We start from the raw sequence: 19,986 nt of genomic DNA on the forward strand, positions 1-19,986 counted from the left end.
ACATTGTGTATGCTCACTAACTTGTGGCACCGTTACAATTTACATCAACCAGAGTCTTTACAGCTGGATTGAATATATTGAGGCCCAGATTTTAACCCAGCCCGACCGGCGCAAATGGGTTGAGCGGGTCATTAAAATGGCGGTTGGGAAGGGGTGTTTGTGCTGCATTCCCGATGTTTTCCACTGACTGCTTCTGTAATTCCGTGCAAAACAGAGTCAGGCAGGGGCATAATTGACACAAATTTTATTCTTGGGATTGTGAGGCCCGCATGACACCAAACCAGTCAGCAAAAGCTGGTGGCAGTCAGCATCGGGCCAGAAGAGTACCCAGGTAAATGTTTAAAAAAAAAATCTTCAGGTTCCTTCTGGGCCAACAAGGAAACCTCGGGTCTCCTCTCCTCTCCCCCGGCACTTTCCCTCCACCCCTTCTCCGGTTGCGAATGGCCCGGATGCCCTACTCACTTATCTTGCGTTCCTTTAGGTCCCCAGCGGCATTGGCCTCTCACCTGAGTCCCACTCCCACCTGCCAGCTCTTACACCTTTTCTGCCGGCTTCGAGTGGGAGACAGTCCAGGGATATGAGGCCTGGGAGTTAAAATGGCCCGAGCCTCAACTGAACTGTTCACAGGAGGTTTCCTGGCCCGCCTGCCAACCCTCCCATCTTAAACCAACTGATATGGTGGTTAGTCCTACACAGTGGGAGGATTTTATGGGCTCCCACAAGTCATACAATGAGGGGGGCCACTCACACCAGCAGACATGAATATCCCACTGGATGCCAACCCAGCATTCAGAGCCAGAGCTTCAGTCTCCACTCGCCGGGATTGTCTGGAGCGGGTTTCTAACTCTGCACCCTCTGACTCAGAGGCGGGACTTTTATCACCAAGCCAAAGGCTGAATCCAATGCCTCAGTGCTAGACAAGAATAGTGGTCCGAAGTGTGTTCGCTATTAACATAGCCCTGGGGTGCACCCAATGTGGGCCTATCCCATGTCCGGGCCTAGCGCTAGCAGAAGCAGGAGGAAATTTGAGCACAACTGGCCACATGGTTTTGTATTGGGCTTCTGAGATCGGGGCCTCCTCGCTGCTGATAGGAGTCAACAATCAGTAGAGGAGAGAATCTGGGAATGCCCCGACCTGCCTCATTTGAATGCCTGTGATGGGCCTGTGCCTGCTGCAGGTGTATGGATGTTGATTGGAATTTGAAGTCACCTGTGATTAAATAGCCAGCTGACACTGACTGGCAAGGTTCACAAATCACAGAAGGCCATTTGCGCAAGCTAACAGAGAGGGTGTGGCACTCCAATACAAATGTTATCGACTGTATAGATATTATAACTAAACCGCTCCGCCTCTACCTCTCTCAAGACACTCCTTAAAACCCACCCCTTTGACCAAGCTTTTGGTCAGCTGTCTTAATATCTCATTATGTGATTCGGTGTCAAATTTTGTTTGATAATGCTCCTGTGAAGAGTTTTACTATGTTAAAGGTGCTATATAAATGCAATTTGTTGTTGTTAATATACATTGACAGTATTTATAGTGTTTGACGATTACCTGGGTTGGAATTTAAGCATAACTCAATAATATTCCCTTGTATTTTGTTTTTCCTTACAGCTAAGTATCCAGAGATCAAGTCACTAATGGGGCCAGACCCCAATCTAAAATGGATTGTGTTTGGAATGGTCCTTACACAAACCATTGCCTGCTTCCTTGTGAAAGATTTATCTTGGAAATGGACTATATTCTGGGCTTATGCTTTTGGAGGTGCTGTCAACCACTCATTGACTCTAGCCATTCACGATATTTCCCATAATGTTGCATTTGGCAATAAACTAGCAAAATGGAACCGATTGTTTGCGATGTTTGCTAATCTACCTATTGGGATGCCTTATTCTGCATCATTCAAGAAATACCACATAGATCACCATCGATACCTGGGAGGCAATGGCTTAGATGTAGACATCCCAACAGATATTGAAGGATGGTTCTTCTGCACTCCATTTCGCAAAATGGTTTGGCTTATTCTCCAGCCACTTTTGTATGCTCTTAGGCCTCTCTATGTTAACCCTAAACCCATTACAAGACTGGAGATGTTGAATGCCGTGGTGCAGTTTGCATTTGATTTTCTCATCTACTACCTGTGGGGTTTGAAACCTATAGTATACTTGATAGCAGGCTCGCTCCTATGTATGGGTATACATCCAATCTCTGGACACTTCATTGCTGAGCATTACATGTTTCTGAAGGGGCATGAAACCTACTCGTATTATGGTCCTCTCAACTGGATAACCTTCAATGTGGGATACCACGTGGAACACCATGACTTTCCCAGCATTCCTGGCAGCAAACTACCATTGGTAAGTACAAGTGTTAGAGAAGTGCTTTTAGGGGCTCCCCTGGTGGCTCAGTGAGTAAATGCACCATATGGCATGGTACTAAACTATACAATGTATAAAAGAGACCCCAGGTTCATGACCTAATATGTGCCGAGGTAGATCACCTCAATTGAGGTAACAGTGGGGGCGCTACAGTTGACCGCAGTATCTCAGGCTGCAAGGGGGAAAAAAATCAATCTATGTTCCTGCTGTTGATCACTAGCCCAATGCTCTCAACTGCTAAGTTTGGGCGTGATTTGTCAAACAAAGATAGGATTGGGCTCAGCAAATGCCACGGAGCCTGCTGACATTCTCTGTCCAAGCTCACAAAAATAGCCATTTGGCTGAGGTACAGAGGGCTGCTGGTGTCTGTAGAACTGCACCCCAGCGTGAGTCAGCACTTTCAAGAGAATATTGGAAAAATATACTGATGCAGTAAACATAAAAGCCATAGAAAAGACAGCTGATTTGCCACTGACATTAAATGTGCAAACATCTATACATTCATTCAAAGGAATGGCAACTTTTCAATTGAGTCTATTCCTGTTGCAGCCAACATCTTGAAGTTCAAATGGGGTTTGTAATAATATAATTTTCATTATTATATTATAGTGCACTTAAATTGAAAGTGGCTTTTAATTTCAATGCCCATGTTAAAATTAAGATGGTTTAGGTCACAAATTCTTATAAAGGTTGTCGTGTCACTGGTTATTGTCATGTTTGGTTGTTGCAGTCTACTGTACGGCTGTCTATCCGATTTCTACAAACCTATATGTGGCTATTTGTAACCCCGCTTCGCTGAGAAGTTATTGTAGAATTTCAGCACGAGAGTAGAAAAACCCTAAGAGTCAAGAATGTAACTTTTTTTTGCTATAGGCTGATTTTTTAAGAACATAAGAAATAGGAGCAGGAGTAGGCCATACAGCCCCTCGAGCCTGCTCTGCCATTCAATAAGATCATGGCTGATCTTTTATTCTGAATAATGAGTAAATATTCCTATGTACAATTGTAAACGTTTTATAAGGATTGTGTTACAATGTATATTATTAGAAGCTACTAGTATTGCTCAAAAGTATCTTTTTTTCATAATAGTTTTTTTTTATCTTGCCAAGATATTTTTCCTATTAGGAGTGATGCTACATAAAAGAACTACTATTGGATATTTTGTTTCGACAAATCATACTTTTTGCCATTTTCTTAAGAGGCAGCATTGTCCTCTGCGAAGTTTACAAAGAGCCTCAGTTCCTGAAAAGCCCTGCACCAAATATTCAGATTTGGAGGCACAACATCGGCTGCTGGGAAGGTTGATATTTGCTGCTGGGTAATCAATTGCAATGTAGTTTTCACAGAACTGTTTTTAATTATTTTAATTTTATTTTTTTTAATTTTGCTGCTTGACTTTTTTTTCCCCAGTGCCACTCAAATTGCATCATTGTGTTGCAAATGACATAATTCATATCTTGATGCTATAAAATGGACAATGGACAATGAGTGACAATGTCCCTTTGATAACTCCGTTAAATAGGACAAGTGGGAATGAAGCTGACTTTGCCATGTATGTATCTGGGTAACAATGCTGGAATCACAACGTGCAGTTACATAAACAGCACCCATAAAATAATCCATTTTACTTACAATATTTTGAGAGTTTATTAAGGGAAAGGTGTGCAAGTGTGAACATTGATGCATGTATTTATATATCCAATAATTAGATTCTGGTTTCAGGTAATAAAATGTATAATTCCAAAGTAAAAATCTGTTTTCCAACCAATCAAATAGTTTCTCAAATGTTATTTTTAAGTCGACATTTTTTTTTTAGAAAAATAACATTAGAAATACATTTATTACAATAACTATTAGAGGACTGGGTGGCACAGCAGATAAGCACATGGACCTTTCACATCATAGATAGGGCTTTCTGTTCATGGAGGTCTCAACCTGCCACCCACAAGGGTCCTGTGTGAAATAAGTTTAGGAATTCCCAACCCAGTTACTACTGGCCCACAAATTACAGACCCATAGATGTTAGATATTTTAAAATGTCTCCGAATGTTTCACTAATTTGATAATCTCACTCCGTGGGAAAAGGAAAATATAACATGGGTAGAGGAAGGATTGGTTTTCACTTTGGATTTTAAGAACACAGGGTAATTTTTAGACTGCTGGTTAGTTAGTTTTGTGGTGTTTATTCATTTATACATGGTCAACCACTGCCATTTTCAGTTCTCCTGGATTTATTCCACTGTTGGCTAAAATTTGAGCCACAAATTTGGAGCTCAGTCCATAATAAGAACATAAGAAATAGGAGCAGGAGTAGGCCATACGGCCTCTCAAGCCTGCTCCGCCATTCAATAAAATCATGGCTGATCATCGACCTCAATTCCACTTTCCCGCCCGATCTCCATATCCCTCGATTCCCCTAGAGTCCAAAAATTTATCTAGCTCAGCCTTCAATATACTCAAAGACAGAATTCCAAAGATTCACAAACCTCCGAGTGAAGAAATTCCTCCTCATCTCGTTCTTAAATGGCCTACTCCTTTGCCCCCTAGTTCTAGACACTCCAGCCAGGGGAAACAAACTCTCAGCATCTACCCTGTCAAGCTCCTTCAGAATCTTGTATGTTTCAATGAGATCACCTCTCATTCTTCTAAACTCCAGAGAGTATAGGCCCATTCTACACAATCTCTCATCATAGGACAGCCCTCTCATCCCAGGAATCAATCTAGTGAACCTTCATTGCACCACCTCTAAGGCAAGTATATCCTTCCTTAGATAAGGAGTCCAAAGCTGTGCACAGTACTCCAGGTGTGGTCTCACCAAGGCCCTGTACAATTATAGCAAGACTTCCTTACTCTTGTACTCCAACCCACTTGCAATAAAGGCCAAAATGCCATTTGCCTTCCTTATTGCTTGCTGTACCTGCATGCTAGCTTTCTGTGTTTCTTGCACGAGGACACCCAAATCTCTCTGAACAACAACATTTGAAAGTTTCTCACCATTTAAAAAATATTCTGTTTTTCTATTCTTCCTACCAAAGTGAATAACCTCACATTTCCCCACATTATACTCCATCTGCCACCGTACTGCCCACTCACTTAGTCTATCTATATCCCTTTGCAGACTCTGTTCTCCTCACAGCTTACTGTCCCACCTAGCTTTTCGTCGTCAGCAAACTTGGATATATCACACTCGGTCCCTTCATCTAGGTCATTAATATAGATTGTAAATAGCTGAGGCCCCAACACTGAACCTTGCGGCACCCCACTAGTTACAGCCTGCCAACCTGAAAAAAATTAGTTTATCCCTGCTCTCTGTTTTCTGTCCGTTAACCAATCCTCTATCCATGCTACTATATTAACCCCAACCCCATGAGGCCTAATCTTGTGTAATAACCTTTTATGTGGCACCTTATCGAATACCTTTTGGGAATCCAAATATACTACATCCACTGATTCCCCTTTATCGACCCTGCTAGTTACATCCTCAAAAAACTCTAATAATAAATTTGTCAAACACTATTTCCCTTTCATAAAACCATGCTGACTGCCTAATCATATTATGATTTCCATGACATATTGTTCTAAGAAACTGTCCCAAATGCATTCCATGAACACGTCCTCCAGACTACCTTTGCCAATTTGATTTGTCCAGTCTATATAAAGATTAAAGTTCCCCATGATTATTGCCTTTGTTACAAGCTCCTACTATTTTTTGATTAATATTCTGTCTAATGGTACAGCTACTGTTAGGGGGCCTATATAATACTTCCACCAGTGTTTTCTGCCCCTTGTTATTCCTTATCTCCACCTATACTCATTCTACTTCCTGAGCTTCCCAGCAGAGATCCTTTCTCTCTACTGTCCTTATGTCATCCTTTATTATCAGGGCTACTCCCCCGCCTTTTCCATTCCACCTGTCTTTTCGAAATGTCAAGTACCCTGGAACATTTAGCTCCCCACCTTGCAACCACATCTCTGTAATGGCTATTGGATCAAACCCATTTATCTCTATTTGTGCTACTAGTTCACCTATCTTGTTACGAATGCTTTGTGCATTCAGATAAAGAGCCTTTAATTTACATTTTTTACCATTATTCCCTGCTTTGACCTTATTCTCTGCTGCACTGCTACTGTTAAACTCTCTGTCCCTTCCCGTCAGACTCTGCTTATTTTTACCCAAATCGCTACACTGCTCTATTACCCTGACCTTTCTCTTTAGATTTCTAAATTTCCCCTCACCTGACCCCTCCCTGCCTTTTTTAGTTTAAAGCCTTATCTGCAGCCCCAGTTATTTGATTCACTAGGATGCTGGTCCCAGCCCGGTTTAAGTGGCGCCCATCTCGACGGAACAGCTCCCTCTTTCCCCAGCACTGGTGCCGGTACCCCATGGATTGAAACCCCTTCTTCCCACACCACTCTTTGAGCCATGCATTTAACTCTCTGATCTGCTTGACCCTATGCCAATTTGCGCATGGCTCAGGTGGTAATCCAGGGATTATTACCCTTGAGGTTCTGCTTATTAATTTAGACCCTAGCTCCTCAAACTCCCTCAGCAGAACCTCATTCTTAGTTCTACCTATGTCGTTTATTCCTACATAGACCACGACAACTGGATCCTCTCCCTCCCACTCCAAGTTCTTCTCCAGCCACAAGGAGCTATCTTTAAACCTGGCACTGGGCAGGCAACACAGCCTTCAGGACTCTCTTTCGTGACTGCAGAGAACAGTATCTATCCCCCTGACTATACTGCCCCCAGTCCATGCTGGCGTTTATGCTCCACTCAAGCCTCCTCCCGTCTTTCCTCATCTAAATCAAATCAAATCAACTTTTATTGTCATTGTTAGTGCACAAGTGCAGTACAACGAAATGTAGGCTTGTGGCTCCCGAGAGTGTACATTTGGATTAAGACATTTAAACATTCAACAGCAGCACGATGGCATAGTGGTTATCACTGTTGCCTCACAGCGCCAGGGACCCGGGTTCGAATCCGGCCTCGGGTGACTGTGCAAACTCCACACAGACATTCTCCCCGTGTTTGCGTGGGTTTCCTCCGGGTGCTCCGGTTTCCTCCCACAGTCCAAAGATGTGCGGGTTAGGTTGATTGGCTATGATAAATTGACCCTTAATGTTCGGGGGATTAAATACGTGGGGTTACAGGGATAGGGTGGGATATGTGTTGGTGTAGGGGTTACGGGGATCGGGTGGTATATGTGTCGGTGCAGGCTCGATGGGCCGAAATGGCCTCTATCTGCACTGTGGGGTTTCTGTGATTCTGTGATTTCTGTGAACTTTAAATGAAACTTAAGTTACAGTTCATTTGTTTGTGTGTGCACCAAAAAGAGTACACAATAATTGGCTCAATCAATACTTTTCATTCACTGGCAAAAATTGACTAAACCCACCCCAGATCAGGAAATTTGACTAAACATAAGCATGCCTAGACACGTTTCTGCATGCCTTCTACTTTGAGATTAGTGCTAAATCACCATACAATTAACGGACAGTCAGGAAATGGCTTTATTTTTTGGAACAAAGTAGAAGGAGATTTAGTAAGCATTTTCCCTATGCCAACCTTACCTGGGAGTGCTTGATTGGGCATCAAAGGTGGAAAAATGTTCCATTCTCCAAACGGATATCCCTGGCTTGGTGAAAATAAACATTCACCAAAAGATCCTTTCATTATTATGGTTTTATGCTAAAGATAGGAAAAAATAATTCTTAATGATTTATTTAGTGATGCTCTTCTCATATCTCTGATATATATGTTTTATAATAAGAAATTCAAAGTATAAACAAAAGATGCTAAATTGTCCAAATGTTGATGTCTGATGGCAAGTTAAATATCCGTTATAAGAAATATTATTTTATAAATTGTCAGTGCAATGAATGGAGATGGGTAGGGTAAAAGTGCATAGATGTGTGACTGACCAATAGAGGGCCCTCTTATCAGATGCAGGGTATGTGTGCTCACTTATCAATGGGAACAAGTGTCCTTAAAATAAGGATTCACGAATGAGGAGCCAAGAGATACACTTTAGTGGCTGACCTGATAGCTCACCCCTGACTTTGAGAGTTATGATCTCACAAAGGCCTTCAACACTGTCAACCGTGAGGGATTATGGAGTGTCCTCCTCAAATTCAGCTGCCCTCAAAAGTTTGTCACCATCCTCCGCCTGCTTCATGATGACATGCAAGCCGTGATCCTGACCAATGGTTCCACCACAGATCTAATTCACGTACGAACCGGGGTCAAGCAAGGCTGTGTCATCGCACCAACGCTCTTCTCGATCTTCCTTGCTCCAATGCTCCATCTCCCCCTCGGTAAGCTCCCCACTGGAGTGGAGCTAATTTATAGAACAAACGGGAAACTGTTCAACCTCCGTCGCCTCCAGTCCAGATCCAAGGTCGTCCCATCCTCTGTCGTCGAATTACAGTATGCAGACGACGCTTGCGTCTGCGCTCACTCGGAGGTCGAACTCCAAACCATCGTCAACACCTTCTCCGAAGCGTATGAGAGCATGGGCCTTACACTAAACATCCGTAAGACAAAGGTCCTCTACCAACCTGCCCCCGCCACACAGTACTGCCCCCAATTATCAAAATCCATGACAAGGCCTTGGACAACGTGGACCACTTTCCATACCTCGGGAGCTTACTGTCAACAAGGGCAGACGTCGACGACGAAGTCCAACACCATCTTCAGTGTGCCAGTGCAGCCTTCGGTCGCCTGAGGAAGAGAGTGTTTGAGGACCAGGACCTCAAACCCGGCACGAAGCTCATGGTCTACAGAGCAGCAGTGATACCCGCCCTGCTGTATGCCTCAGAGACATGGACCATGTACAGCAGGCACCTCAAAGCACTGGAGAGGTACCACCAATGCTGCCTCCGTAAGATCCTGCAAATCCATTGGCAGGATAGGCGCACCAACGTCAGTGTTCTTGCTCAGGCCAACATCCCCAGCATCGACGCTTTGACCACGCTCAATCAGCTCCGATGGACGGGTCACATTGTCCGCATGCCCGATACGAGACTCCAAAAAGAAACGCTCTACTCGGAACTCCGACACAGCAAGAGAGCCCCAGGTGGGCAGAGGAAACGCTTCAAGGACACCCTCAAAACCTCCTTGAAAAAGTGTAACATCCCCACCGACACCTGGGAATCCCTGGCCCAAGACCGCACAAAGTGGAGGAGAAGCATCCGGGAAGGCGCCGAAAACCTCGAGTCTCTTCGCCGGGAGCAAGCAGAAGCCAAGCGCAGGCAGCGCACGTCAACCCAATCACCCCACCCACCTGCCCCTTCAACCACCATCTGCCCCACTTGTGACAGAGACTGTAGGTCCCACATTGGACTCATCAGTCACCTGAGAACTCATTTTTAATGTGGAAGCAAGTCATCCTCGGTTCTGAGGGACTGCCTAAGAAGAATTTATATCCCATGGGTCCTCCTCATGCACTCTGTTAATACTGCAAACAAGGCAATTAATTGTAATAATACAAATGCAAATATTAATTTTAATGATGAACCTTGTAACATAGAAGATAGGAGCAGGAGTAGGCCATTCGGCCCTTCGAGCCTGCTCCGTCATTCAATGTGATCATGGCTGTAGTTTTAGGCAGAGCGATTACTGATCACTTAACAGCTTTTGCCCCTCATTATACCATCTCATCTCCAATATGATACAAACAAATATTTGATGGGCTTGATGTCAGCATGTGAGGTATTAACAAAAATGAATGTGTGTATTAACCTTCTCTGAATTAACAGTATTAGAAAAACTCTAATGAGCCAAATAATTAAAACTCACTACACAAATAACATTGAGATAAATAGGACTTGCCAGTAGAAGAGAAAAAACCCACTGAAGTCCTAAAAATAAAGAAAAGGCTCACTATTGCATCTGTGCTGATACTGCTGTTCCTATAGCCAGACTAACTCACACTGGTACTCCATGTTGGCTCTAACTGCACTAATAATACCTGATGGGTTTTCACTGTTGGTGAACTTGTTTGAGATGTTGTGCCACACCATTGTCAGCTAGTCTGGTTGTGGTGCAAAGGTTGCAACATACACAGTAATTAATGAGCTGATGCCCTACATTCATCACTTCAATGTATTTGATGGTATATGTGTACGTTTTACCCTCTTGTTCATTACATTTGCTTTTGTCAGTCATTTTTTTCCTAGTGCTTCAGATAAAACAGTACAATATTTATACTTAAAATGATTATAGTTCGTTGATATTCTAATGGGATAAGATATGTAATTTAAGGTTCTTCCCATGTTTCCCTGAAGCAACCTGTGAAATACTGAACCTATGAAAATTCCTGCAGTATTGGACATTAATACATAACAGGTCCCCTCCTCCAATAATGTAGTTTAAATAGAGAATAATGGATACTTGATATTGATTACAAGATGGGACATCAAGGGGGTAATTTTAACTCCCAAAAATCGGTGGGTTGTCAGATGAAATTAAAATGCAATCCGGCTCGAACCCGCCCACTTCCGGCTTTAACAGAGGCGGGGCGAGGGGCGGCCGACCAATCCACTTTCAGAAGGCCTGTTAATCGGTAAAAGCTTTTACGGAGGCTGTGTCCCTTCATTTTTACAAGCATTTTAATTTTTAACTAATATTGGTCAGGTTTTCTGGGCCTCAGGAAACCCAGCAGGTGAGAAGGGCTGGATCCATAAGGTAAGTAAGTGCCTTTACACCACTGCTTGTGGGCCAGAAGGAGCAGAAGTGTTTCCCCGAAGGCCAAACAAGCAGACCTGCTTCAATCCCCTCGCTCCCCGCGACCCACCCCCATCGCATGATCACTCGCTGCCTCCCTATCTGCTCTTTGCTTGGATGCATTCTTGTGCCGCAGGCTTTCCTGCCGGACAGGCAGGCAGTTAAAAACTACAGGACGGCCGGGAAACCCGTACTTGTTTTTCCCCATCCATAACTCCTGCCCCCCTTAGATCCATAAAGGTAAGTGCCTTTACAGTACTGCTTGTGGGCAAGGAGGAGCAAGAGTGTTTCCCCCAAGGCCCAACAAGCTTACCTGCTTCGGTCTCCACGCTCGCCGACCCGCCGTGATCTTCCCCCCGACCACCATCTTGCTCCCCCCATAAATATAAGGGCCCAAGTGATTCCAACAGTCATTTGCTCACACAGGTGAAATTATAGTTTTGCTTATAGCTTAAATGTCACATCCAGTGCTCTTTGTGAAAAATAATGAGATACCCACTGGAATATCTAAATTATAGATTATAATTGCAGCTACAAAAACTCTCAGCCAAAACATAGGAACAGGAGTAGACCATTCAGCCCCTTGAGTCTTTTCCGCCATTTAAGTAAATCATGGCTGATCTGCACCTCAAATAAATTTACCTGCCTTTGATCCATATCCCGTGATACACTTACCGAATAAAAATCTGTCGCTCTCAGTCTTGAAAATTTTAATTGACTCAGCATACACAACCTTTTGGGGGAGAGTTCCACATTTCTGCTACCCTTTGTGTGTAAAAGTGCTTCCTGATTGCTCTCCTGAATGGCCGAGCTCTAATGGTAAGCTTCTGCCACCTTGTCTGGAATCCCCCACCAGAGTAAAAGGCTTCTCTGTATCTACCCTTTTGAATTCTTTTGAAGGTTGATCACCCCTCAACCTTCTAAACCCAAGGGAATACAAGCTAAGTTTATGCAACCTGTCCTCATAATTTAACCCATTTAGCCCCCGATATCAGTTTGGTAAATCTGTGCTGTACCCCCTCTAGGGCCAATATATCCTTCTTGATGAAATGGAAGGTGTCATTGACCGTGCCATCAAGCAGCACTTACTCACCAATAACCTGCTCACTGATGCCCAGTTTGGGTTCCGCCAAGATCACTAGGCTCCCGACCTCATTACAGCCTTGGTCCAAACATGGACAAAGGAGCTGAATTCCAGAGGTGAGGTGAAAGTGACTGCCTTTGATATCAAGGCAGCATTTGACCGAGTGTGGCATCAAGGAGCCCTAGTAAAACTGAAGTCAATGGGAATCAGGGGGAAAACTCTCCACTGGCTGGAGTCATACCTAGCACAAAGGAAGAAGGTTGTAGTGGTTGAAGGTCAATCATCACAGCCCCAGGACATCGCTGCAGGAGTTCCTCAGGGCAGTGTCCTAGGACAAACCATCTTCAGCTGCTTCATCAATGACCTTCCCTCCAACATAAGGTCAGAAATGGGGATGTTCGCTGATGACTGCACAGTGTTCAGCGCCATTCACAACTCCACAGATAATGAAGCAGTCCATGCCCGCATGCAACAAGACCTGGACGACGTTCAGGCTTGGGCTGATAAGTGGCAGGTAACATTCACGCCACACAAGTGCTAGGCAATGACCATCTCCAACAAGAGAGTCTAACCACTGCTCCTTGACATTCAACGGCATTACCATCGCCGAGTCCCCCACCATCAACATCCTGGGGTGCACAATTGACCCGAAACTTAACTGGACCAGCCACATAAATACTGTGGTAACAAGAGCAGGTCAGAGGCTAGGTATTCTGCGGCGAGTGTCTCACCTCCTGACTCCCCAAAGCCTTTGCACCATCTACAAGGCACAAGTAAGGAGTGTGATGGAATACGCTCCACTTGCCTGGATGAGTGCAGCTCCAACAACACTCAAGAAGCTTGACACCATCCAGGACAAAGCAGCCCACTTGATTGGCACCCCATCCACCACCTTAAACATTCACTCCCTCCACCACTGGCGTACCATGGCTGCAGTGTGTACCATCTGCAAGATGCACTGCAGCAACTCGCAAAGGTTTCTTCGGCAGCACCTCGCAAACCCGTATAGAAGGACAAGGGCAGCAGGCGCATGGAAACACCACCACCTCCAAGTTCCCCTCCATGTCACACACCAACCTGACTTGGAAGTATATCGCCGATCCTTCATCATTGCTGGGTCAAAATCCTGGAATTCCCTCCTTAACAGCACTGTGGGAGTACCTTCACCACATGGACTGCAGCGGTTCAAGAAGGCGGCTCACCACCACCTTCTCAAGGGCAGCTAGGGATAGGCAATAAATGCTGGCCTTGCCAGCGACGCCCACATCCCATAAACGAATATAAAAAAGGTACAGATCAGCCATGATCTAATTGAATTGCGGAACAGGCTGTAGGGGCTGAGTGCCCTACTCCTGTTCCTAAGTTTCTTTTGACTGTGCTTATATAAATGTAGATTTTTGGGTCCATGTGTGGACTTACCAGGAGGTGGACAGAGTGAGATTTGCACCTTCCCAATTGGAAGATGGCTGACCCCGTAGCAACTTCAGGAATTGGCCCAATTTTAATACTTTCAGGAAGCTTCTGGCCTTCTAAATGATGACTTTAAACTGCTTCTCTTTATAATGGATGAAAGTCCTGTTGGGTGGGACCGCCAGCCAAACATCAGAAAGGGGAATGGGCCTGCTTGTGGCCTTCATTTGCATGCATATTATCTAATGCTTCTGCAGAAAGGGAGCAATGATTGGCACGGGCCTGCAAAGCCAAATGAAATATGCAGAGGGCACATTTTTAAAGGGGACTGGGCAGGACTCAGCCAGACATTTCTCATGTCCCTGCTTGTTCAAATCCAGCCAGCAGTTGTGATACCATAAAGTAAAGGTCAGTTTGTTCACAGGTGTACCGTATGAATATATATTTGCATTGTTCCTTCAGGATCACAGCGCCAGGGACCCGGGTTCGAATCCGGCCTCGGGTGACTGTCTGTGTGGAGTTTGCACATTCTCCCCGTGTTTGCATGGGTTTCCTCCCACAGTCCAAAGATGTGCGGGTTAGGTTGATTGGCTATGATAAATTGACCCTTAGTGTTAGGGGGATTAAATACGTGGGGTTACGGGGATAGGGTGGGATATGTGTCGGTGCAGGCTCGATGGGCCGAAATGGCCTCTATCTGCACTGTGGGGTTTCTGTGATTTCTGTGAAAATAAGAACTACAGTGAATTGCAATTATGCACACTGCCTATGTAAAATATAACAGGAACAAAAGCCAGCCTTTTGAAGCCTCAGGTTATTATTTAAAGTTATCTGGCAGCCTTAGCATGAGAGCTCTCCAGGAAATATTTCTGTTTCATCATCATGCAGATTGGCCAAGTCTGATAAGTTTACACTCGTTATGTGAAGGTTTATATCAGATCAAACATTATATAACTAACCTCCTTTAATAAAATCCAGTCCAGTTTCCCCCTTTTGTAGAGTTCTCTTTAAAGCCAGCTCTCTCTGTAAACACACCCTGATGAATGGATTCCTTCACAATTTTCTGTATCAATTTTGCTTTGCAGATCAGCTGCCAAAGGCACAGTAGCTATTAAGCAACGGGAATGTAGTTTCAGATATTTTAATCTAAGTGACAAGTCTTTGTGATGTGCTTGCATTTTTGGGATCTTAGTTTAAATCCAGCTCAGACACATGGGTAAACATGCCTCTAATGGATGTCAAGGGCAACAAGTGAGAGGAGTTCTTTAAACAGTGTTATTTTGGATGGAACCAGAAATTTGAGCGGTCATACAGATAAAAGTATAGGAAATAGAAATGTGCCACTGATGCAGCAAGGGATGTCTTTCTCAGCTTGGGCTTGAGATGTTCTTTTGGAGCTTCACTCAATTTCACCTATACCTCATCTTCATTTATTATAAGAATAAAGTATATTTGGAAGGGTAGTAGCAGTTTCTGTTTAAGTTCAAACTTCGGTCAGGTAGCTGTGAATCAGCACCTTGAGGAAAGCAAGAGACGAAACAGGACAACATTTGGGGTTAAAGTTACTTTTAAAATCATTGCAGCCATGCTGGATACAATCATGACTATTGGCAGCCACCATTTGGGTCATTCAAAGATGTTCTTACCTCCTTTCCCTCCCCGAAGAAACATTGTCACATTGGCTCAAGCTGACCACCATCCATGTTAACCATTAAACTATAATCTTTATTCTTTGAACTCAGTTGAAATGTTATGTCAATATGTTGACTCAGTTATTCTGTGAGCCACTTTCTGAATACATTTGTATCTTTTTTTTTTATATCATCTCATATTAATGCACGAGAATTCTTGGTTTCAATTTACTTCTTTAGATTGTACGATAAGGTGCCCCAGGCGGTGAACTGTTCTACAGCCTTCACCCATTTTACTGCGTAACCTTCATCTCCCAGACTTGGCAGGATACAAGAAAATCTATGGTCTAATAGTCACAGCTTCTTTCATCTCTAGCCTTCAATCGCTCTTTCCTGTTATAACATTTTTTGTCTCTATTGTTTTAATTCTTCCTCTGAAATTTCTTCTCTTGTTTTTCAAACCTCCAAATACACTGTTCTAAATTCCACCTCATTGTATCCTCTCTGTTTAAATTAAATGTGGATTTTTCTGGCTTTGTGTTGTCCGACAGAGAGCCTCACCCACTGGGAATGCATATTGAAAATTTGGGCAAACATTTAAATTCATGGTCAGAAAAAAGTATGTAGCATTCCCCTAACTTCCAATTTCTGCTCAATGTGTGTCAGAATATTATCCCCTTAAGTCTCATCACATCAGCTCCTACTCCTAACTTGTTCTTTCACAACTTCAAAACTGTGGAACTCATAGCTTCTTCAATCTTTTTGTCTACAATCTACAAACTTTAAAACAAAATCAAGGTTGGCCTTACTTAACCACTATTTCTTCATTTACCTCATCTTTTCTCTTAATCTTTTCAAACTTGATGGTGTTCTGCACTATGGGCCTTTGCCTTTCACCTAGGGCTCTCAATTTAAATAAAGCATCAGTGAGTGGAAGCACATCATGGGGTAGATTTCCAACTTGCTGCCTGGGCGTAAACCTGAAATTAAAATCAGGCAGCTCCAAAACGGGCGGTTAATCTCCATCGCCTCTTTTACACCCAGGTGGCAAGTTGAAAATCCACCCTGTGTTTTCATTCACCCATGCTAAGTACTCTGCTCAAGTGAGTGACTCACATGTTAGCGAAAAGCTGATGAAATTTATCCTAGTAATATGGACTTCAATCCATAGTTAAGTAGACATCACTGCAACTGTTAGGGCACTAGGTTACTTCACCACTTATTAAAAGAAAAACGGCAATATTGCCATTTCAAATAATGTTGTAAAATAATTTAGAAGTCCTTTTTCAAACACCATTTATAGATGATACATGGTCAGCTACTTTAAGATTATCAAAAGAAATCTGAAAGGACTGTACACAAGAAACCATTAACTTGTACTGTGTTGACAGTTGCCAACTGTTCCTTAGTAATTCTTGTTTTGAATTGCTAGACAATTGAATTATATAGTTTAGTAAGGCACCCAACCACAGAGCACCTACTAACCAACATATGACACCACTTTCTAACGAGCAGGTGGATAACCTTGAAGTAGGTTAGAGGACGAAACCAGTAAATTTATGAAACAGTTAGTCAGCACTGAGTTGTATTGGCCCTGCTGGTCTGTAATTAAATTATATGAGCCTTAATTAAAGCCATTGTTTCAAACTGTGGATGCCATGACCATTCACTACAAGGCAAATAATATTTTGATTCTGGCAAGGTTAGAAATTCTTAATAAAATTTAAGAAGTTGTGAATGAAAGTCTTTGCAAGAAAAATTGTTCAGACTTTCATATAACTGGGCAACTCAATAACAGGATGTGCTGCTTAATTTTACTGGATGATCATTCTATTGTAGGAAACTGATAAACCAATGTGTTAATAGTCTTTGCATCTTGTTATATTCTAACAACAAGCTGTATAGACAGTATTAGCACACAGACTAGGGGGGAGGGGGGGGGGAAATTCGGTTGCTTTGTGCTTCCCGTTAGTGCCCCCGCGGAGTGCCAGCTGTGCTCCAGGAGCCCAGCACTTCTCGAGTGCCGGGCTCTTTGGCCTGCACTCCCGATCCCCAGGGGCCCAGCTGGGCCCCAGGTCGTGCTGCGCAAGGCCCCTCCCCTTTAAGAAGGGGAGGAAGGCCTGCAATACTGTGGCGTGATGTGCCGCAGCGCCATGTAGCGCCGCAATATTGACTTGCAGCGGCCCAACAGATGCGGGGCGGAAGCGCTAATTTTTCTGGGGCGCCCCGGTGAAGTTAGCGCCTCAAATGGGCCACTACTCAATTTTTAGCCCTAGGTACTTGAGAACTTTGGGAGTTTTTCTTAAAAAAAAAAAAAACCCCAGATGTACTCTGCTTTCAGTTCAGACTGAATGACAACAGATCTGCCTACCTGGTCATTTCACTAATTATTGGAGCCTCACTATAATACTTCGAGGTACTGCTCTCCAGTAACATGCACACTAGGCTAAATATGATTCCTGGTAATGAGTCAGTACCCACATTCATGCCTTGAGCCAAATTTTTCCTATTTTAGTGTTGTTTTGTACTGCCGAATAAATATTCATGACAATGTTTTTAATATTTCTACCTATTTCTATGGCACCTTTGTGCTGTGCCCTGGGAATTTGTTAGAGAGGAAATTAGTCTGTGTGGAGCATAATAAATTCGGAATCAATTTTCTCTCTAGGACGGTGAATAAACGTAGAAGTTTGGGGATAAAAATCACTCGTCGCTCTTTCACAAATTACTCTTTGTACACTTGGCTCATTGAAGCAGGTATAAGTCATTAAGTTATCCACACCTTGAGTACTGTGTGCAGGTCTGGTAGCTGTGAAACAAGGGAGCTATTCAAGCCCTGTAGGTAGTGCCACAGGGATGATCTCTAGTGTCTGAATTATGGCGAAAGGCTGGACAGACTCAGGTTTTCAATCTGGAAAAATAAAAAACAAAAACGGTGACTCTACCGTGGCTAACAAGGGAAATTAGGGATAGCATAAGATCCAAGGAGAGGACATATAAATTGGCCAGAAAAAGCAATAATCCTGAGGATTGGGAGCAGTTTAGGATTCAACAAAGGAGGACAAAGGGATTAATTAAGAAAGGGAAAATAGAATATGAGAGTAAGCTTGCAGGGAACATAAAAACTGACTGTAAAAGCTTTTATAGATATGTGAAGAGAAAAAGATTGGTGAAGTCAAGTGCAGGTCCCTTGCAGTCAGAATCAGGGGAATTTATAATGGGGAACAAAGAAATGGCAGACCAACTAAATACATATTTTGGTTCTGTCTTCACAAAGGAGGACACAAATAACCTCCCAGAGATGCTGGGGAACATAGGGTCTGATGAAAGGGTGGAACTGAAAGAAATCAGTATTTGTAGGGAAATGGTGTTAGGAAAATTGATGGGACTGAAGGCTGATAAATCCCCAGGGCCTGATAATCTACATCCCAGGGTACTTAAGGAAGTGGCCCTAGAAATAGTAGATGCATTGCTGGTCATCTTCCAGAACTCGATAGACTCTGGAACAGTACCCATGGATTGGAGGGTAGCTAATGTTACCCCACTATTCAAAAAAGGTGGTAGAGAAAAAGCGGGGAATTAAGCCTGACATCGGTAGTGGGGAAAATGCTAAAGAGTCCATTATAAAAGATGTAATAGCAGAGCACTTGGAAAGCAGTGACAGGATCGGACAAAGTCAACATGGATTTACAAAAGGTAAATCATGCTTGACTAATCTACTGGAATTTTTTGAGGATGTAACTGGTAAAATAGATAAGGGAGAACCAGTGGATGTGGTGTATTTGGACTTTCAGAAGGCTTTCGATAAGGTCCCGCATAAGAGATTAGCATGCAAAATTAAGGCACATGAGATTGGGGGCAAGGTATTGACTTGGATAGAGAACTGGTTGGCGGACAGGAAGCAAAGAGTTGGAATAAACGGGTCGTTTTCCGAGTGGCAGGCAGTGACTAGTGGGGTACCGCAAGGATCGGTCCTAGGACCCCAGCTGTTCACAATATATATTAATGATCTGGACGAGGGAATTGGATGTAATATCTCCAAATTTGCAGACGACACAAAGCTGGGTGGGTGGGTATGCTGCGAGGAGGATGTCGTGAAACTCCAGTACGATTTGGACAGGTTGGGTGATAGTGCATTTGCCATGTTTCTGCCCAATAATGTGGATAAATGTGAGGTTATCCACTTTGGTGGCAAAAACAGGAAGGCAGATTATTATTTGAATGGCAATAGATTGGGAGAAGGGGAAGTGCAGAGAGACCTGGGTGTTCTTGTGCACCAGTCGCTGAAGGTAAGCATGCAGGTGCAGCAGGCGGTTAAGAAGGCAAATGGTATGTTGGCCTTCGTAACAAGAGGGTTCGAGTACAGGAACAAGGATGTCTTGCTACAGTTGTACAGGGCCTTGGTGAGACCGCACCTTGAGTATTGTGTGCAGTTTTGGTCGCCTTACCTGAGGAAGGACGTTCTTGCCATGGAAGGAGTGCAGCGAAGATTCACCAGGCTGATACCCAGGATGGCAGGAATGACATATGAGGAGAGATTGTGTCGATTGGGATAATACTCACTGGAGTTTAGAAGATTGAGAGGGGATCTCATCGAAACCTATAAAATTCTGTCAGGCCTGGACAGACTAGATGCAGGAAGGATGTTTCTGATGGCCGGGGAGTCCAGAACCAGGGGTCATAGTCTAAGGATAAGGGGTAAGCCATTTAGGACTGAAATGAGGAGGAATTTCTTCACCCAGAGAGTGGTGAAC

General features: G+C 43.6%; 1 protein-coding gene across 2 annotated transcripts in view; it reads left to right on the forward strand.

Annotated features, from left to right (window-relative positions):
• The window catches only part of degs2 (delta(4)-desaturase, sphingolipid 2), an 86,627-nt gene that overhangs the window by 24,145 nt on the left and 42,496 nt on the right, over positions 1-19,986 (forward strand). The window contains exons 2-3 of one of the 2 annotated variants that reach the window (XM_086002990.1): positions 1,616-2,358; positions 3,489-4,138. In XM_086002990.1, coding sequence (XP_085859116.1) covers positions 1,616-2,358; positions 3,489-3,701 — 956 coding nt within the window. In that variant the 3' untranslated portion in view covers positions 3,702-4,138. Of the gene's footprint in view, positions 1-1,615; positions 2,359-3,488; positions 4,139-19,986 lie in introns of those variants that run through there. The other variant, XM_086002991.1, reaches the window with a different exon arrangement.

The sequence above is a fragment of the Somniosus microcephalus genome, chromosome 12 (assembly GCF_052327205.1).
Source record: "Somniosus microcephalus isolate GS21.2 chromosome 12, FLI_Smic_1.0, whole genome shotgun sequence".
NCBI lineage: Eukaryota > Metazoa > Chordata > Chondrichthyes > Squaliformes > Somniosidae > Somniosus > Somniosus microcephalus.